We start from the raw sequence: 17,241 nt of genomic DNA, 5'->3' as shown, positions 1-17,241 counted from the left end.
TCTTGATTTTTAGACCACTGATGTTTAGAGGGATTATTGATATAGTTAGATTAATATTTATCATATTTGTTACTGTTTTCTCTTTGTTGTAATCATTCTTCGCTCCTATATTTGTCTTCCACACTTCTTCTACATTTTGGACTTTTTGTTTGTTTTAAGTACGCTTCACACCCAGTGCAAAGCCCAATAAGGGGCTTGAACTCATGACCCTGAGATCAAGACCTGAGTTGAGATCAAGAGTCAGACACTTAACCAACTGAGCCACCCATGCACCCTTACATTTTGGAGTTTTAACTGAGCATTTACATAATTCCATTTTCTCTTCTTTCTTAGAATATCAGTTATGCTTTTTTGAGTGGTTGCTCTACAGAATGCAGTATATAACTAACCCAAGGCCACTTTCAAACAAAACTATACCACTTCACAGATAATGCAAGTGACAAAATATTCCTAATTCCTTTCTTCCATCTATCATTGCTGTCATTCATTTCACTTATACATAAGCACACACACATACATACACACACACAAATTGATACATCTTACTTATTATTATTTTGAGCAAACTGTTACCTGTTAGGTCAATTAAGGATAATAAAAATAAAAGTTTTTATTTTACTTTCACTTATACTTTCACCGACATTCTTCCTTCTTTGATGTAGATCTGAGTTTCTGACCTATACCATTTTCCTTTTCTGAAGAACTTCTTTTAACATTTCTTGCAAGGCAAGTCTAGTGGCAACAAATTCCCTCAATTTTTGTTTGAAGTCTATTTCTCCTTCACTTTTGAAAGGTATCTCCCAAGGGTATAGAATTCTAGGCCTTTTAGGGACCCTGGCTGGCTCAGTGGAACATGCAACTCCTGATCTCAGGATTGTGAGTTCGAGCCCCATGTTGGATATAGAGATTACTTTAAAAATAAACAAAAATTGGGGTGCCTGGGTGGCTCAGTTGGTCAAGCGTCCAACTTCAGCTCAGGTCATGATCTCATTGTTTGTGAGTTCGAACCCCACGTTGGGCTCTGTGCTGACAGCTCAGAGCCTGGAGACTGCATCTCCCTCTCTCTCTGTCTTTCCCTTGTTCGTTCTCTCTCTCTCTCTCTCTCTCTCTCTCTCTCTCTCTCTCTCAAAAAATGAGTAAATGTTTAAAAAAAAAATTTTTTTTAAATAAACAAAAATTTGAGGCACCTGGGTGGCTCAGTCGGTTAAGCATCCAACTTTGGCTCAGGTCATGATCTCACAGCTCCTGGGTTTGAGCCCCATGTCAGGCTCTGTGCTGACAGCTCAGAGCCTGGAGCCTGCTTCAGATTCTGTGACTCCCTCTCTCTCTGCCCCTCCCCCACTCATGCTCCGTCTCTGTCCCTCAAAAATAATAAATAAAAAATAATTAAAAATATTTTAATAAACAAAAATTTTAAAAATATATATTTTTTAATTCTCAGCTTTTTTCTCTTAACACTTTGAAAATTTCACTCCATTCTGTTTTTGCTTACACAGTTTCTAAGGAGAAATCAGATATATTTCTTTGTTCCTCTATGGGTAATATATATATACATTCTTTTTTTTTTTCTGCTTCTTCCAAGATTTTTTTTCTTATCTCTGATTTTCTGAGGTCTAACAATAGTATGCCTAGGTGTTGTGAGGTTTTCTTGACATTACTTTACTTGGTGTTCTTTGAGATTCCTGGATTTATAGTTTGGTGTCTCAGATTAATTTGGGAACATTCTCAATCATTATTGCTTCAAATCTTTCTTCTGATTCTTTCTCTTTCCTTCTGGTATTCCCATTATGTGTATGTTACATCTTTTGTAGTTATTTCACAGTTCTTGTATATTTTTCTGTCTTTTTGCTTTTCAGTTTTGAAAGCTCTCATTGTCACATGCTCAAGCTTAGATATTCTTTCCACAGCCATGCCCATCAAAGACATTCTTCATTTCTCTTAGAGTGTTTTCTATCTGTAGCATTTTTTATTCTTGCCTAGATTTTCTATCTCTCTGCTTACATTACCCATCTGATCTTGCATGTTGCTTACTTTTTCCTTTCTCAGTCTGATAATTCCAACTTCTCTGCCATATCTGACTCCAGCTCTAATGCTGTTCAGTGTCTTCAAACTATCTTGTCTTTCAGTATGCCTTGTAATGTTCTGTTGAAAGGCAGATATGATGTGCTGGTTAAAAAGAACTGCAGTAAATAGGCCTTGAGAAATGTAGAGGCAGTGGAAGCATACTATGGCTCTGTGGTTCTATCTAGTCTTTTGGTGAGCCCATCTCCCAAACCGTTAACTTCATCAGTGGTTCTCAGGGTTTTTTCCCCTCTTAGATAGGACAGAATGACTAGAGGGAGATGGGAGTTGAGGATTTCCCTTTCCCTAAGTAAGTTCTCTAGATAAAATAGTTTCTCCTGGGGGCAGGTCTTATTAAGAACAGAATGCTGTGACATATTTCAAAACAGTTACTCTTCCCTCCCCATACCAGAAGCACAAGGGAATTTTTCTCCAATATTCAGTATGAGGGCCTTGTGGAGCTTCTTAAGTTAAAACTCATCAAACTGTGGGGCCCTCTTCTGACTGGGTCCCTCCACAGTTTTTCACTCTCAGACTTGTTCACACGGAGCCTCCAGCAATTTGTCAATTACAGTTCAGACTTTCTTACCAGTCCAATAAATGATTCTCTGTACCTGTCTCACCAATTGTGGTGTCAACAGTTTGCTCTGTGATCTCATGATTCTGACAGATCCTAAGCGTTGGCTGATTTTTCCATTTGTTCAGCTTTTTGCTTGTTGGGATTGGAAGGGCAGCTTCTAAGCTCCTTACATGCTGAATAAGAAACCAAAAGTTCCAACACCATTCTTTAAGATGAAGTTAAGCCATTAATCATATGGTTGTTCCCGGTATGTGAAAAAGTAATTTTTCTCTTATTGCTTTTAAGTTTTATCTTTGCCTCTCAACAGTTTTACTATGATGTATCTCAGTGTGAATCTTTGTGTTTACCCTGCTTGGGGTTTGCTGAGTTTCTTGGATATATATACTGATGTTTATGGTAGCCTGAATAAAAATCCCTCAAAGATGTCTACATCTTAATCCCTGGAACCTAGGAGTATATTACCTTATTTACATGGTAAAAGGAAATTTACAGATATGATGAAATTAAGGATCTCAAAATAGGGAGATTATCCTGCATTATCTGGGCAGGCTCAATACAATCACAAGAGTCCTCATAAGAGGGAGGCAGGAGGGTTGAGTCATATGGGTAGATGTGACAATAGGAGTAGAGGTTAGAGTAACGTGAGGAAGGGGCCCTGAGCTAATGAATGCTGATGGCCTCTAGAAGCTAGAAAGCAGGTAAAAAGATTCCCTTTAGAGCTTTCAGCAGGAATACAACCTTGCTGACACCTTGATTTTAGTCTGACCTCCAGAACTATAAGATAATAAATTTATTGAGTTTGAAGTTATTGCATTTGTGGTAATTTATTACAGCAGCAATAGGAAATTAATACAATGTTCTTTATCAAATTTGGGAGTTTGGGGACATCATTTCTTCAAATATTTTTTCTGTCCCATTCTCTCTTCTTCTGGGACTCCCAAATGATAGTACTTGATATTGACACACAGATTTCTGAGGCTCTATTAATCTGTCTTCAACCTTTGCTCTTTTTGCTTTTTTTCCCCTAGGTATGAGTCACCCTTTCCTGTTTCTTCAACATGTCTTATAAATTTTTGTTGAAAATTGGCTGTTTTAGGTATCACATTGTTAGCGACTCCAGATTCTCATTTTCCCTTCTGGAGACTGCCAGAGTAGCTGACTTTTAAAATTTGTTTAATAACTTGCCTGTATTAAACCTATAGATTTTGTTTCACTCAGTGTGGCCACTGATATCTCTGCTCAGTTTTTCTTTCTTTTTTTTTTTTTTTCTTCTTCTCATTTTTATTTTTATGTTTGGCTTCCTACTGAGGGTAGACTCTGTATCTGAGTATCGTAATGGTCAGCAGTACATGTCAGGGTTTGTGCCCAAACACCTCAAAGCAATACAGCCTCTACCCTTTGCAGATAAATCTGTGTGTGGTATGGGAAGTAGCTTCAAAGTTCAGGCACATTTTAAGTCTTCCTCAGCTTTTACTTTCCATTAAGCTTTCTTTAACTCCTCTGTATTTGCACACTGACATGCAGGGATGTATATAGATAGCTTGTGCCCTCCCTAGTCAACTATGCTCATACATGTAGCTTTCCAGTCATCCAGGGTATTTGGGGGTTTATCAAACCCATCTACGGCTGTCTCACTTATAGGACTTGTCAAATTTCTACCTAGTCTACTGGTCCACTGCATGCCCAACCAGGGCCACAACCTAAGACTAAGTAAGCTGTTGGCCTTCCCCATTCACTTCCCAACAAGATTACTAGCTTTATTGACAAAGATGCTGGGCAGGGTTTTTTGTTTTCTCTCTGTTCCAAATAGTTAGCTTCCTCTGACAGTGAGACAGCTGGTCTTCACCACCTGCCCCACCCTGGTGGAACTACTGAACTAACTGAGCTGGGGGTATGGGGTGGGAGTAGTGCAGACAAGAATGCCACAGATTCTCACTGGTCTTACCTAATGTTCAGTGCTTTTTCATGAATAAATGCTTCTCAATTGTCTGTCTTTAGTCAATTCCCAGACCTCTGAAATGCTTCTTTTTGACAATTTTGTCCTGTTTAAAGTTAGTTTGGGGGAGGGCAAATTTGTAACCGCTTCACCATACCAGAAGTCTTCCCAGCCCATCCCAAGGACTTAATAGAATTTTTTCTACTGATAGAAATTAAAACTGATGATAACACAAACCTAATCAAACGGAAATTATTTCTCTCAAATATCCTATCTGAATGTCTTCATAATCAAATACTGCAGGTCACTTAGAAACTTTCAAAAGAGATGGCTTGTAAGATGTGATGTGTGGCCACGTTAAATTTAAAATGCTGAGGGGAAAAAAATAAACTTCAAGTTTATGGGAAGAAAGACAAAAGAGACTAGATCACTGCGAAACTGCTTCTTGTTGTAAGAATTCACATTTCCTCACTTTCTCCAGTATCCCTGGCCTGGTTCAGTTGCTACAGTTGTCCATCCATGCCTTCCTTCTAATACAATTCAAAACCAAATTTTGTTTCTCACGATTCAGTGTTTTTCCCCCAACAAATAATTTCTCTTTAAACTTAAGTCTGTCTTGATTTTTACCTATGATCAAGTTTCCAGCTACCATTTTTCCACTGAGATATAAATGAGAGGTGTGAATAATAATTTAAAATTATTTATATGATACAGCACACTGTCTTTGGAACCAGGCAGACTTAAGTTCAAATACCCATAATCAGACTAACTAGGTAAGTATCTCTAGACAAGTTACTTAATAGTTCAGCCAATTTCCTCATCTGCAAAATATGCCTAATACCTTTCTCACACGGTTGCAGGAAGGATTAGAAATGATAGCACTTATCTCTACAATTGCTGGGTTATCTACTTAGAAAGTTGCTAAGTAATGTCAGGGTGAAAAGAACCAACAGACAAAATGGATAAATTAATCTTCCTTGCTACGTCCGGCACTCATGGGTGGCCAAATTAACTATTTTAATTTCCTTCTCTTTTATCCCCTTTTTCATTAATTGAGACACTTCTACATAGTACAATATTCTACCACACAGTAAGGAACATAACAGTTTCCTACAAAGTGGCATTTAGATTTTATTTTCTTAAACAATTTTTTGGAGCATTTACTGTCTAGGAAATATTGTCTGAGAAAAACTTAAGTACCATAGTTTTTAAACTTGTAGACTGAATTTTTAAAATTCTCCACCTTTTCTCAGTACAGAGTCCTTTGAAAGCCTTATTACTGTTGAATCTGCTAAAGTACAAGTTTATACAGGTAAACTGTGTAAATGATATCAAGAGATCCACAAACCCCCTGGAGTCCATCTGGACACAAGTTAGAATACCTACCTTTGCTGGCAAGTCCTTCTTCAATGCAAATATTCACCTCTTAAACCTGAATGAATTAGTACACCTGGATTTGCAGAAGTCTAGATTCCTTAAACTGAGGCAGTCCAGAATTACAAATGAAATGCAAATCACTGTAATTACTACAATGGTGGAGCGACTGATTTGGAGTCAAAATGTTGCCACCATTTACTTTCTGTTCCACAATGGAACTTATCATCCCCTTTGGATCCCAGCTCCCCTACCAATAAAAGAAGGAAATAATCCTCATTCTACACACATCTTGAGACAGTTATGAGCTAAGGAATAGAGAGATAACAGTTCCTTGTACACTACAAAGTGATGAGAGAGGTCCATTGGAATTACTTACGCTGGCTGCTAAAACATCCTCTGCTGTTGCATGTTTACCTCATGTGAGTGTTTCTCAACCTGAAAGTATGAAATGAGATGAAGAAGAAAGCCCAGAATTGTCTGATGCCTCATGCCAGAGTTCTTGGAACACCTGGTTGTACGTGATCTGTCCACATGTGGTCTCTCCCTGGTGGCCTAAGCCCCTCAATTCATCTCTCTGTTTCCTGTGTCAGATACAAAGTGGATGTTCGGTAAATATTTCTGAACGAATGATGAACAAACGGACAGCCTGTGTGAAATGAGCCGACTGAGCCCTAACAGCACCTGGGGCTCCCTCCTAGTTTTCAGGAGCTAGAACGTCAGGCCGCAATCACCATCCCAAAGAGTCAGTGGAGAGCAAAAACGATACCACTTTGGTGCAACCTACCAGACTGGGCCCTTGGGAGGTGCATGCGCAGGTATGTGAGAACCACTCTTTGTCACAATTTGTAAATCTCCAGGTTGAGAAGAGAGAAAAACACTCACCCTTTGTGAAGATCTGAAAACGAACAGGAAAAGAGGAACAGTGCTGCTTTCAGATGCTTTTTATGTGTTACAGAATGCTATAAGATCTAATGTCACAATCCTTCATTCCCTTGAAAATGTGGTACAAATTACTACGTATCCCAACTCCTCAAACCAGAAGTACGTTTCTATATCTAACATAATCTTTTACCTATTCCGTGATTCCTTCTAACACACGACTTTAATAGAGTGAAACAATATTACACAGATGTCCAAATTATACTTTAAAAAAGTAACTTTTAGCTTGCTACCATAATTGGCTATTATATGAAGAAAAATATTAATAACAATTACTAACTTTTTAAGGTTTGCAGCGTCCTGGGTTACATACTCCATACCCATGATCTCATTTCATCCTCGTAGCAATCCTATGGGGTAGGTATGATAGCTATTTCCATTTGCTAACTGAGAAAAGCACCTGAAATCACACTGCTAACAAGTGGCAGAATAGAGATTTGAACCAGGTATTCAGATTCTAAAGTTCACATTAACTATTAAGTACATCAAATAAGGTGTAAATAATAATAATATTAATAATCCTTTGGTTGGAGCCTAAAACAGGAAAAATTTTAACACTGTCTAGGAGATGAATAAATCCCTATACTCAGCTGAAATCACCCAAACAAAATACAAAAGCTTTTATGCAAGAATGGAATGTAAACAAGCTAAATGCCTAATAGGAACTCAGTACAATTTCCTTGATTCAGTTTAGCAAATGTTTTAAGCCAATCTGGACTATAATACCATACTCACAGAGAATTGTGAAGCAACAGCGGTTTCCTAATATACCTTGCAGTTGAACAACTAAGTACTACTCACATAAACCTGGAAAAACTTACCTCTCCCTTCAAAACTTCGTGTTCCTAGTACAAACATGACCTTAGCAATAAGTTCAAACTACTGTAAGCAATGTTCCATTAATTCAGCTGCTATCAGCAGACCTCTCCCCCCATAAGCAGATGAGCAGACAAGTCTCAGGTTACCACGAACTTAAGATGAGAGGGAGAGCTCAAGTAGAATCTAAAATCATTTATTCAATTTCCTACCTTGGTGGGTGGCAAGAAGCTTCCAAGCTAAATTTACATGCCATTCAGGCTCAATTTTCATCCTCATGTTTATGGTTTTCCAGAATAGATTAATGGAGAGTTCATTTCTGCATTAAAATCATAACATTACCGACAAAAGAAAGGTCTCATATGTGGATGACTGGGGTTAAAAATAAGAAAACAGGCCCAAAACGGAGTCACGTAAGCTAAGCCCCACATCACCAAACCGAGTCTTAATTACAGTCTCAGCCTCTGCCAGAAATGGAATCTTAAACCAATCAGGAATCATCTGGTGAACATTAGTGACGTAATTTGTCTGACAGACCCCTAGCTCCCCTAAAGGAAAGTAACCTTGCCAAAACCAAACCACTTTTTGCTAATATAACTTCCTTGTTCCCACTCCCTTCTGCTTATAAAAGTCTTTTCATTTTGTACAGTTCTTCAGAGCTCCTCTCTGTCTGCTAGATGCAATGCTGCCTGATTCATGAGTCACTGAATAAAACTAATAGGACCTTTACTTTTTTTTTTTTTTTTTTTGAGAGAGAGAGAGCACGCGCAAGTAAGCAGGGGGCAGAGGAGCTGAGGGAGAGAGAGAATCTTAAGCAGGTTCCATGCTCAGCGTGGAGCCTGATGCAGGGCTCAATCCCACAACCCTGGGGTTATGACCTGAGCTGAAATCAAGAGTCAGATGATCAACCAACTGAGCCATCCAGGCGTCCCAAGCTAATAAGATCTTTAAGTTTTACTTACCTTGAATTTTGTTTTTTAACAGTGGGTAGGACTGCCACTGGTAGTGGCCGGAAACTACCAGCAGGACCCAGATCCACATTTTTCTTTAAATCAATGTATAAGAAATTGTGGGCTAGATTTGGCCATTTGAGGGCATCCTACCTATACTCAACTACATGGAACTCACTTAAAAGTCATCTCCAGAATAATCCCCCTTCTGTGTGTTCTCCACTCCAACATTTTACTGCACTGTAAGTATAAGTAAATTTTTGAAACTGACCTTTCCCTGTTGCCAAAAGGGAACGAGATCATTTTTTTCTCCCTCTTTTTTCTTAGAACATTTTTTTTAAAAGCTAGTATTTATAAAGTTTTCTTCTGTCCCTTTGATATGTATGCAAATCTTTTTAAAGGCTAAATAAGCTAGCTGCAGAACTCAGGAATAATTTTCCTGAGAGTCCTAGAAGCCTTTTATTTTATTTTATTTATTTTATTTTAATTTATTTTATTCTATTCTATTCTATTTTAGAGAGTGTGAGCAAGGAAGGGGAGAGGGAGGGAGCATCCTAAACAGACTAGCACAGAGCCCAGTGTGGGGCTCACTTGGGGCTCAATCTCACCATAAGATCATGACCTGAGCCAAATCAAGAATCAGATGTCTAACTGACTGAGCCACTCATGCGCCCCGAAGCCATCTCTTTTAAAGAACTTACCAAATTCAACACCTGAAAAACAAATAATCCAATGAAGAAATGGGCAGAAGACATGAATAGACACTTTTCCAAAGAAGACATCCAGATGGCCAAAAGACACATGAAAAGATGCTCAACGTCACTCATCATCAAGGAAATACAAATCAAAACCACATTGAGATACCACCTCACACTGGTCAGAGTGGCTAAAATTAACAACTCAGGAAACAACAGATGTTGCCAAGGATGTGGAGAAATGGGAACCCTTTTGCACTGTTGGTGGGAATGCAAACTGGTGCAGCCGCTCTGGAAAAGTGTGAAGGTTCCTCAAAAAATTAAAAATAGAACTACCCTACGACCCAGCAATAGCACCACTAGGAATTTATCCAAAGGATACAGGAGTGCTGATTCACAGGGGCACTTGTACCCCAACGTTTATAGCAGCACTTTCAACAATAGCCAAATCATGGAAAGAGCCCAAATGTCCATCAACTGATGAATGGACAAAGAAATTGTGGTTTATATACACAATGGAGTACTACGTGGCAATGAGAAAGAATGAAATCTTGTCATTTGCAACAACGTGAATGGAACTGGAGGATATTATGCTAAGTGAAATAAGTCCAAGAAAGATATATGTTTTCGCTCATATCTGGATTTTGAGAAATTCAACAGAAGATCATGGGGAAGAGAAGGGGAAAAAACAGTATCAAACAGAGACTCTTAAACACAGAGAACAAACTGAGGGTTGATGGTGGGAGCAGGGGAGAAGGGAAAATGTGTGATGGGCACTGAGTAGGGCACATGTTGGGATGAGCACTGGGTGTCGTATGTAAGCGATGAATCACGGGAATCTACACCTGAAACCAAGAGCACACTATATACACTGTATGTTAGCTAACTTGACAATAAATTATATTTTAAATAAATAAATGTAAATATCTAGGAAGACAGTGCCTCAGCTCCCCATCAGGGTAGGAGTTTAGCCTACACACCTCTATTACCTGCCCAAAGAAATCAAAGATGTTTTATTTTACCTTCAGATAAAGGCAATTAATTAGTACAGATGACCACAATTACCAGCTGAATTTAGGATGAACTATGAAAGCAAGTACATCAAATGCCACTGTCAAGTCTTCTTAAAGATTACCATTCGTCTTGAGACTTTATATGTAATGGATTGTAAAAGGTAGAATTTCTTTTTTGTTTTTGTAATCTCATTAGCACACTACTTGTGATGTATCCCAGTCTGGGTTAATGCTCATTCAGTAATAAAACTCGTTTCTTTCATTACATATTTGTGAAGATCATTTCTTAGGTAGGCAGATTTTATTTTCCCCACATAAACGTGTAGAAATTCTACTCTCTACTGGGCTACCTTACTGCCACTTTCCCAACCTTGATGACCACAATACAAGAAAAAAAAATTCCTCCCTGACAAGAGTTTGTTAGGGATTTAGCCCATTACTGTCATCTGAGTGCCAGATACTCCTACATCATTGCCTCTGTGACACCTCCACTTGGATTATTTCAAAGACACCTTTTCCAAGACTGAACGCATGTTCTTCCTTCACGGTTTCCTATCATGGAAGCACAAGCCGGAAAATGAAGAATTAGCCCTGACACCTCCCTCTCCCTTCTCACCCCAGAGTGAACATATTATCAAGCACTATTGATCCTACCTCTTAAATAGTTCTCAAATCCATCGACTTTTGCCTCCACTGAGGAGCCAAAGTGATCTTTTAATAACACAGACCCACTGATGCTACTCTCATGACTGAAAATTTTCAATGGCTTCCCACCATTCTTAGGATAAGCCTAAATCCTTGGTATGACCTATGAGGCCTGCATGGTCTGACCCCTGCTACCTCTTCAACCTCATCTTCCTGACTCCCTCTCTCTCTGCCCTCCAGCCCCGACTGGGAGCTTAAACTCCATGACAACTGAGACTATGACTATCTGTTCATGCTATATCCATAGCACAGTGCCCAGCACATAATAAATGCAAAGTAAATGTATGTCCAAAAATAATGTTGATACAACAACTGCAGCATCCTAAATGGAAGGCAAATAAACATTAAGTAAATTATGCACGGTGAAGGAAAAGAATGTCCTTATATATTTGTACCATAGGTGGCTAACACAGGGTGTGGACCATAGTGAGGCTATAAAATGTTCGTTAAATCATTTTGCAAACCAAAGACAATATGATGAAACAAAACATTGGCACTCAGTTTTCATTTAGCATTATAGGGCAAATTACCGACGCCAATCACATCTCATATTTAGGTGTTTATCCCTCCTCTCATCCCCAATATCCATCCTGTAGGCAACCAGAGGTCTAACCACATGTTTGAAGAAGGAGGGTGGACTCCAATCAGAACTGGAAAGTAGATATGGTTTGTGGAGCTGACTATAAATAATCCAAGACTGGGGAGCAATACTGCTCTTAGGGTAAGACCCTTACCTCCCTTGTGTGTTTGACTTGGGCAACATCCTCCACCCTTTGGCCACACAGGTCTTTCAGTAACTACAAGACACAAGCTGCTCCCATTCTCGAGGCATTGCGACCTGCTGGATTTGGAGTTGTAAGAAACACAGGGTGGAGGGCCACACCATCATGGTGAGGCCCTTCCTTTTTGCTGACTCCAAGAGCCACAGTCCTTCCCCAATCCAGGTTCCCTCTCCCTGGTAGCTCTTCACCCTTCTCTTTGCCCAATGTAATCCAACTCAGTCCTTAAAGGTCTCAGCTAAATATTTCCTCAGCAAAACCTTGCCTGTCTCTCCTCATTCCCTCCCACTGCCAAATGGCCCCATTATACATTCTCCTAGCACCCTCTACTGTCCTCCAGAGCATGTACTACAACTGCAACTGATATTTAATTTGTAATTCTCTTTCCGTCTCCACTGTTAGACTTATAAGCAACCCAACAACAGGACTGTGTCTGTTTTGACCATAACTATATCCCCAACACCTAGGACACTGCTGGTAGAGAGTAGCTATATTCAATAAATGTCTGCTCAAAGAAGGAATGGATGAAATACATAGATAAGCACTAGTTTTTGGAGTACATTGAGTTGGCTCTGCCCTTACTAGCTCTGTGCCCTTGTATAAATTTCTTACTATCTATGAGCCCATTTCTTCCTCTATAAATAAAAATAACTGTCCCTACTTTATAGGATTATTGCGAGAAGTGAATAATTCAATAAAATGCTTAGCATAAACTCTGGCACATAACACTCAATGAATGTTAACTATTATTATTCTTAAAGCATGGAGAAAGAGAGGAATGCATATGTTAGGGAAGGTACATTCATTCCATGCTCTTGACTAAAACACAAACACGGCTCCTTTATACAAACATATAGTGGCAAGTCTGAATACAATATTTTAAGTATACTATAGGAACGTATTATCTAAAACAACTCTGAAGAAGAGAGCACAGGCAATAACTTCTTTGACATCAGCCACGGCAACTTCCTTCAAGATATGTCTCCTGAGGCAAAGGAAACAAAAACAAAAATAACTATTGTAACTACATCAAAATAAAAACCTTCTGCACAGTGAAGGAAACAATCAACACAACTAAAAGACAACCTACTGAATGGGAGAAGGTATTTGCAAATGACATATCTGATAAAGGGTCAGTATCCAAATATACAAAGAATTTATAAAACACAACACCCAAAAAACCAATAGCCCAATTAAAGGATGGGCAGAAGACATGAGCAAACATTTCTCCGAAGACATCCAGAAGGCCAACAGAGTCATGAAAAGATATTCAACATCACTCATCATCAGGGAAATGCAAATCAAAACTACAATGAGATGTTACCTCACACCTGTCAGAATGGCTAAGATCAAAACACAAGAAACAACAAGTGTTGGTGAGGATATGAAGAAAAAGAAAACCCTCTTGCACTGTTGGTGGGAATGCAAACTGGTGCAATGCAGCCACTGTGGAAAACAGCATGGAGGTTCCTCAAAAAATTAAAAACAGAACTACCCTATGATCCAGTAATCACATTACTGGCTATTTACTCAAAATCTATGAAAACACGAATTCAAAAGGATATATGCACCCCTATGTTTATTGCAACATTATTTACAATAGCCAAATTATGGAAGCAGCCCAAGTGTCCATCAAGAGATGAAGGGATAAAGATGTGGTATATATATACAATGGGGTGTTATCCAGCCATAAAAAAGAATGGAGTCGTGCCATTTGCAACAACACGAATGGAGCTAGAGTACAATGCTAAACAAAATAAGTCAGAAAAAGACACCATGTTTTTGTTTGTTTCAAACAAAACAAACATACAAAGGAGAAAAAGAGAAACAAACGAATGCTGTGCCTGGGTGGCTCAGTCAGTTAAGCGTCTGACTCTTGGTTTTAGCTCAGGTCACGGTCTCACGGTTTGTGAGTTCAAGCCCAAAGTCCAGCTCTGTGTGGACAGCGCAAAGCCTGCTTGGGATTCTCCCTCTCTGCCACTCCCCAATCATGGTTGCTCTCTCCTTCTCTCAGAATAAATAAACAAACTGAGAGAGAGAGAGAGAGAGAGAGAGAGAGAGAGAACAAAACACGGACTCTATAGAGAACAAACAGATGGTTACCAGAGGGGAGGTGTATGCGGGAGAGGTGTGAAATAGGTGAAGGGAACTAAGAGTACACTTACCTTATGAGCCCCGAGTAATATATAGAATTGTTGGATCACTGTATCATACACCTGAAGTCAATATAACACTGTATGTTAACTATACTGGAATTAAGACTTTTAAAAATCTAGAAAACAATTTTAAATAAAAAAGAAAAGAAAGGGGGATGGGCTAAATGGGTAAGGGGCATTAAAGAATCTGCTTCTGAAATCATTATTGCACTATATGCTAACTAACTTGGATGTAAATTAAAAAATATTTAAAAAAGAAAAAAAAAGAGCGTAAATAGATCTGTTTATAAAGCCAGGAATCTTTTTGGATGTGAAGTGATCAGGCATCTATATGCCTTGCACACTCCTGTGTACAGTGTCGGCCTCTTTCAAAGCAAAGCCCATCAGCAACCCATTACTGCAAGGCAGTAGGTTCCAGACCTGGGCTTCAAAGTCTAAAGGACCACAGTCCAGCTGTGCTGACGTTGGCCCAGAACATGCAGATAAAACACCAGGCTTTTGCCTTTGAGATAAGTGCCCTTCTCTCCCAGTAGGAAACTCCATGCCTTCATGAGAAAATGTCCCTTCGTTCTTATATTGTCTGGCATCCGAGTAACCCTAAGAGACCCCCCCCTTAAACATTATTTCTGTTCTCTCTTAGAGTCTCCAAATTTAAACACATCACTTGACTTCTCTGAGCCTCAATTTCTTCATCTGTAAAAATGGAACTAAAATAGTACTTCCCTCTTAGGTAAATGGCTCAGTATGTGCCATAAAATAAACATATGGTAACTACTGTTTTAGTGTTTCTACCAGGTTCCTAATCAATCTACAATCCAGAAAAAAATCACAACAAAGATCCTTTTCAATGCTATAAATATGGTTTTTTTCCAAAGTCCTGCGTTTGCTACAATAAAAGAAACCCCCTCACCCAGGAATAAAAGGAATGATTCTAATGAAGCTTCAAATGTTGCAAAGGAAAACAATGGAACAAATCAGGTGGTCTTCTGTCTACTGAAAAAGATTAATTCAGCAAAATGTAATTTATGCATATCCATTTTTATAATGCCTCCTTTTAAAAGAACCCCTATTGGGACTACATAAACTCTCATCAACTGTTAATCTGGAAGCCTCATCATATCGTTTTGGGGGACAGCAGAATGCCATCCCAGAAAAATCCCCGCAAGAAGGAGCACTCAGTCTTACTGATCACCCCCGACCAAGGCCCAGTCATGACCCTGCTTCTTCCTCCCATCTCCACTCCTTCCCATCATAAGCCTCAGGAGAAATAAAAAGCTACCCTGGGGAAAAGTTGGGGGACATCTGTATGTTCATAAAACTATATTATGACAAGGCTCCAGACTACCTTTTGAATATAACTTCTTTAACAAGGACCTCTTCAAAGGCAACCCCCGGACCAGAATGACTAGATTTAACACAGAGGCCTAGTTGTAAAACCCTGCCTCCTCCACTTATTTGTTGCATAACTTCACTGAAAGCATATGAAGAGACCACCCACTTTACTCTTTTGCGGTGAGGAGTAAGATATCTACAACAGAAAACATTTACGTGGGTGTTCAAAAAGCTAGTTCCCCTCCCTATCCTGCTGAAGAATTCGATCATTTTACTAATTTTATCTCTGGATCGTCAAGCTAAGGATCCCTTTTTCCACCTGCCACTTCTTTAGAAACTGACTTCCTCTTGGTTCTCCTCACCACCAACCCTGCCCCCACCCCCACCTCCATACCGATCGGAGGACGTGAAAAGCACTTCCCGGTAATTCCACTGCAAGAATCAATTATTAGCTCACTAAACACAGGTATATATGAAGCTCAGAAGTTACACCAAAAGTAACTTCTCAACTCTCAAATCACTATACCAAAGGGAACTTAAAAGAGAATTCTACAGGTACCATTCATTGGGTAACTACTATGTGCCAGACACTGGCGGGCGGGCGGGGGGGGGGGGGGGGACATTCTACAGGCAATCTCATTTACATTTCACAACAACCTCACGAATATGGGCGTATTATTCCCAAAATTACAGCTGAGTACACAGGCGCCAAGAGTTTAAGACATCTGCCCTAAGGTGCACAGTCAGGATGCGTCAGGACAAGGATTGGACGAGTAAGAGAAGTAAGAGAGTCCCCTGCCGTGCGAAAAACGGGATCTCCCCGGCTAACCCTGGGTCTCTAACACCAGGCTCCAGCGCCACCAGCCTCCAGGGCTTGAGCCCTGCCGCGCGGCGCCACGTCCGTGGGTGCGGAATCCGGGAAAGGGACAGGCCCGAGCCGGGGGCGCACGCCTAGCGCTCGGCGAAGCCCGGGCGGGTCCGCGGCCTCACCACAGCCCTTTCCGGCCGCACACACCGCCGCTGGGACCTCCGCGAAGGCGCCGGCGGCCCAGAGAGAAAGTGCCAGAGGCGGAACTCCAGTATAAGTGCCAGTATAAGCCGAGCCTTCCTTCAGAATGAGGGGCGGCGGGCAGCCAGAGGCCCCTCGGGGTCCGCGGCCTCCACGCCCGCTTCCCTCCCCCTCGCCCGGGGCCCAGAGAGCACTGGACTCAGGATAGGCCCGCGCGCCTCAGCTCCGGGCGCGCCCCTCCGCCCCTCGCCACCAGGGTCGCTTCCTCCCTAGCCCCCTACCTGGTCGCCTCAGTGACCATGGTCAATCAAGTTCATCCTCCCGCCTCGGAAGCGACGCGAGACCTCCCTCGCCCAGCCCATGCGGCTCTGTCCAATCCCGGCCTTCAGGCTGCGCATGCGTGTCGGGCTGCCTCCCTCAAGGTGCAGGCAGGATCCGCCGGACTCTGAGGTCAGAGAGGCGAAGCGTACGTAATTGCCTTCCTTCCATCTTCTGGAGGGAAATTCGGAAGGTCGTGGTTTGTGTTTCGAGCGCTCTCTCGGTTAGCGTGTTGGGGTCGGGGGTGGAGGGCGTGGTCGGGACAGTGGAGAATATCTGCTACAGTTATCAAGACTTATTATGAACTATAAAGACATAACTAAAACAGCAAAGATAAATGAAAAGATCACTGGAAAAGGAGAGGCTAGAAACAAACCCACAGATTTGTAGTCGCGTTTTTTTCCCCCACAAAGGAGCCACCGTAATGCAATAGGAAAGTTACTTTAGGTAAATAGTGCTAGATCACTTGAATGACAGCCCGGGAGTGGGGGGCGGGTAATGAGCCTTGACCTCTACCTCGGACCAAAAAAATAATTCAAGACTACACCTAACTGTGAAAGGTACAACTCTAGAAA

At 40.7% G+C, this 17,241-nt stretch overlaps 1 protein-coding gene across 3 annotated transcripts in view; it reads right to left on the bottom strand.

Moving 5' to 3' along the window:
- Positions 1-16,751, bottom strand: part of DHRS7B (dehydrogenase/reductase 7B) — a 60,636-nt gene extending 43,885 nt beyond the window's left edge. For 2 of the 3 annotated variants that reach the window (XM_027047762.2, XM_027047763.2), the window contains exon 1: positions 6,331-6,535. Coding sequence is in view for 1 of the 3 variants with exons in the window: in XM_015079602.3 (XP_014935088.1) it covers positions 16,630-16,649 (20 nt within the window). In the remaining 2 variants the exon portion in view is untranslated. Of the gene's footprint in view, positions 1-6,330; positions 6,536-16,629 lie in introns of those variants that run through there. The other variant, XM_015079602.3, reaches the window with a different exon arrangement.
- Between the last annotated feature and the right edge of the window lie 490 nt (positions 16,752-17,241).

This window comes from Acinonyx jubatus, chromosome E1, assembly GCF_027475565.1.
Source record: "Acinonyx jubatus isolate Ajub_Pintada_27869175 chromosome E1, VMU_Ajub_asm_v1.0, whole genome shotgun sequence".
Taxonomy (NCBI): Eukaryota; Metazoa; Chordata; class Mammalia; order Carnivora; family Felidae; genus Acinonyx; species Acinonyx jubatus.
The sequence above is the reverse complement of the archived record's forward strand: the minus strand, read 5'-3'. Positions and strand labels throughout refer to the sequence as shown.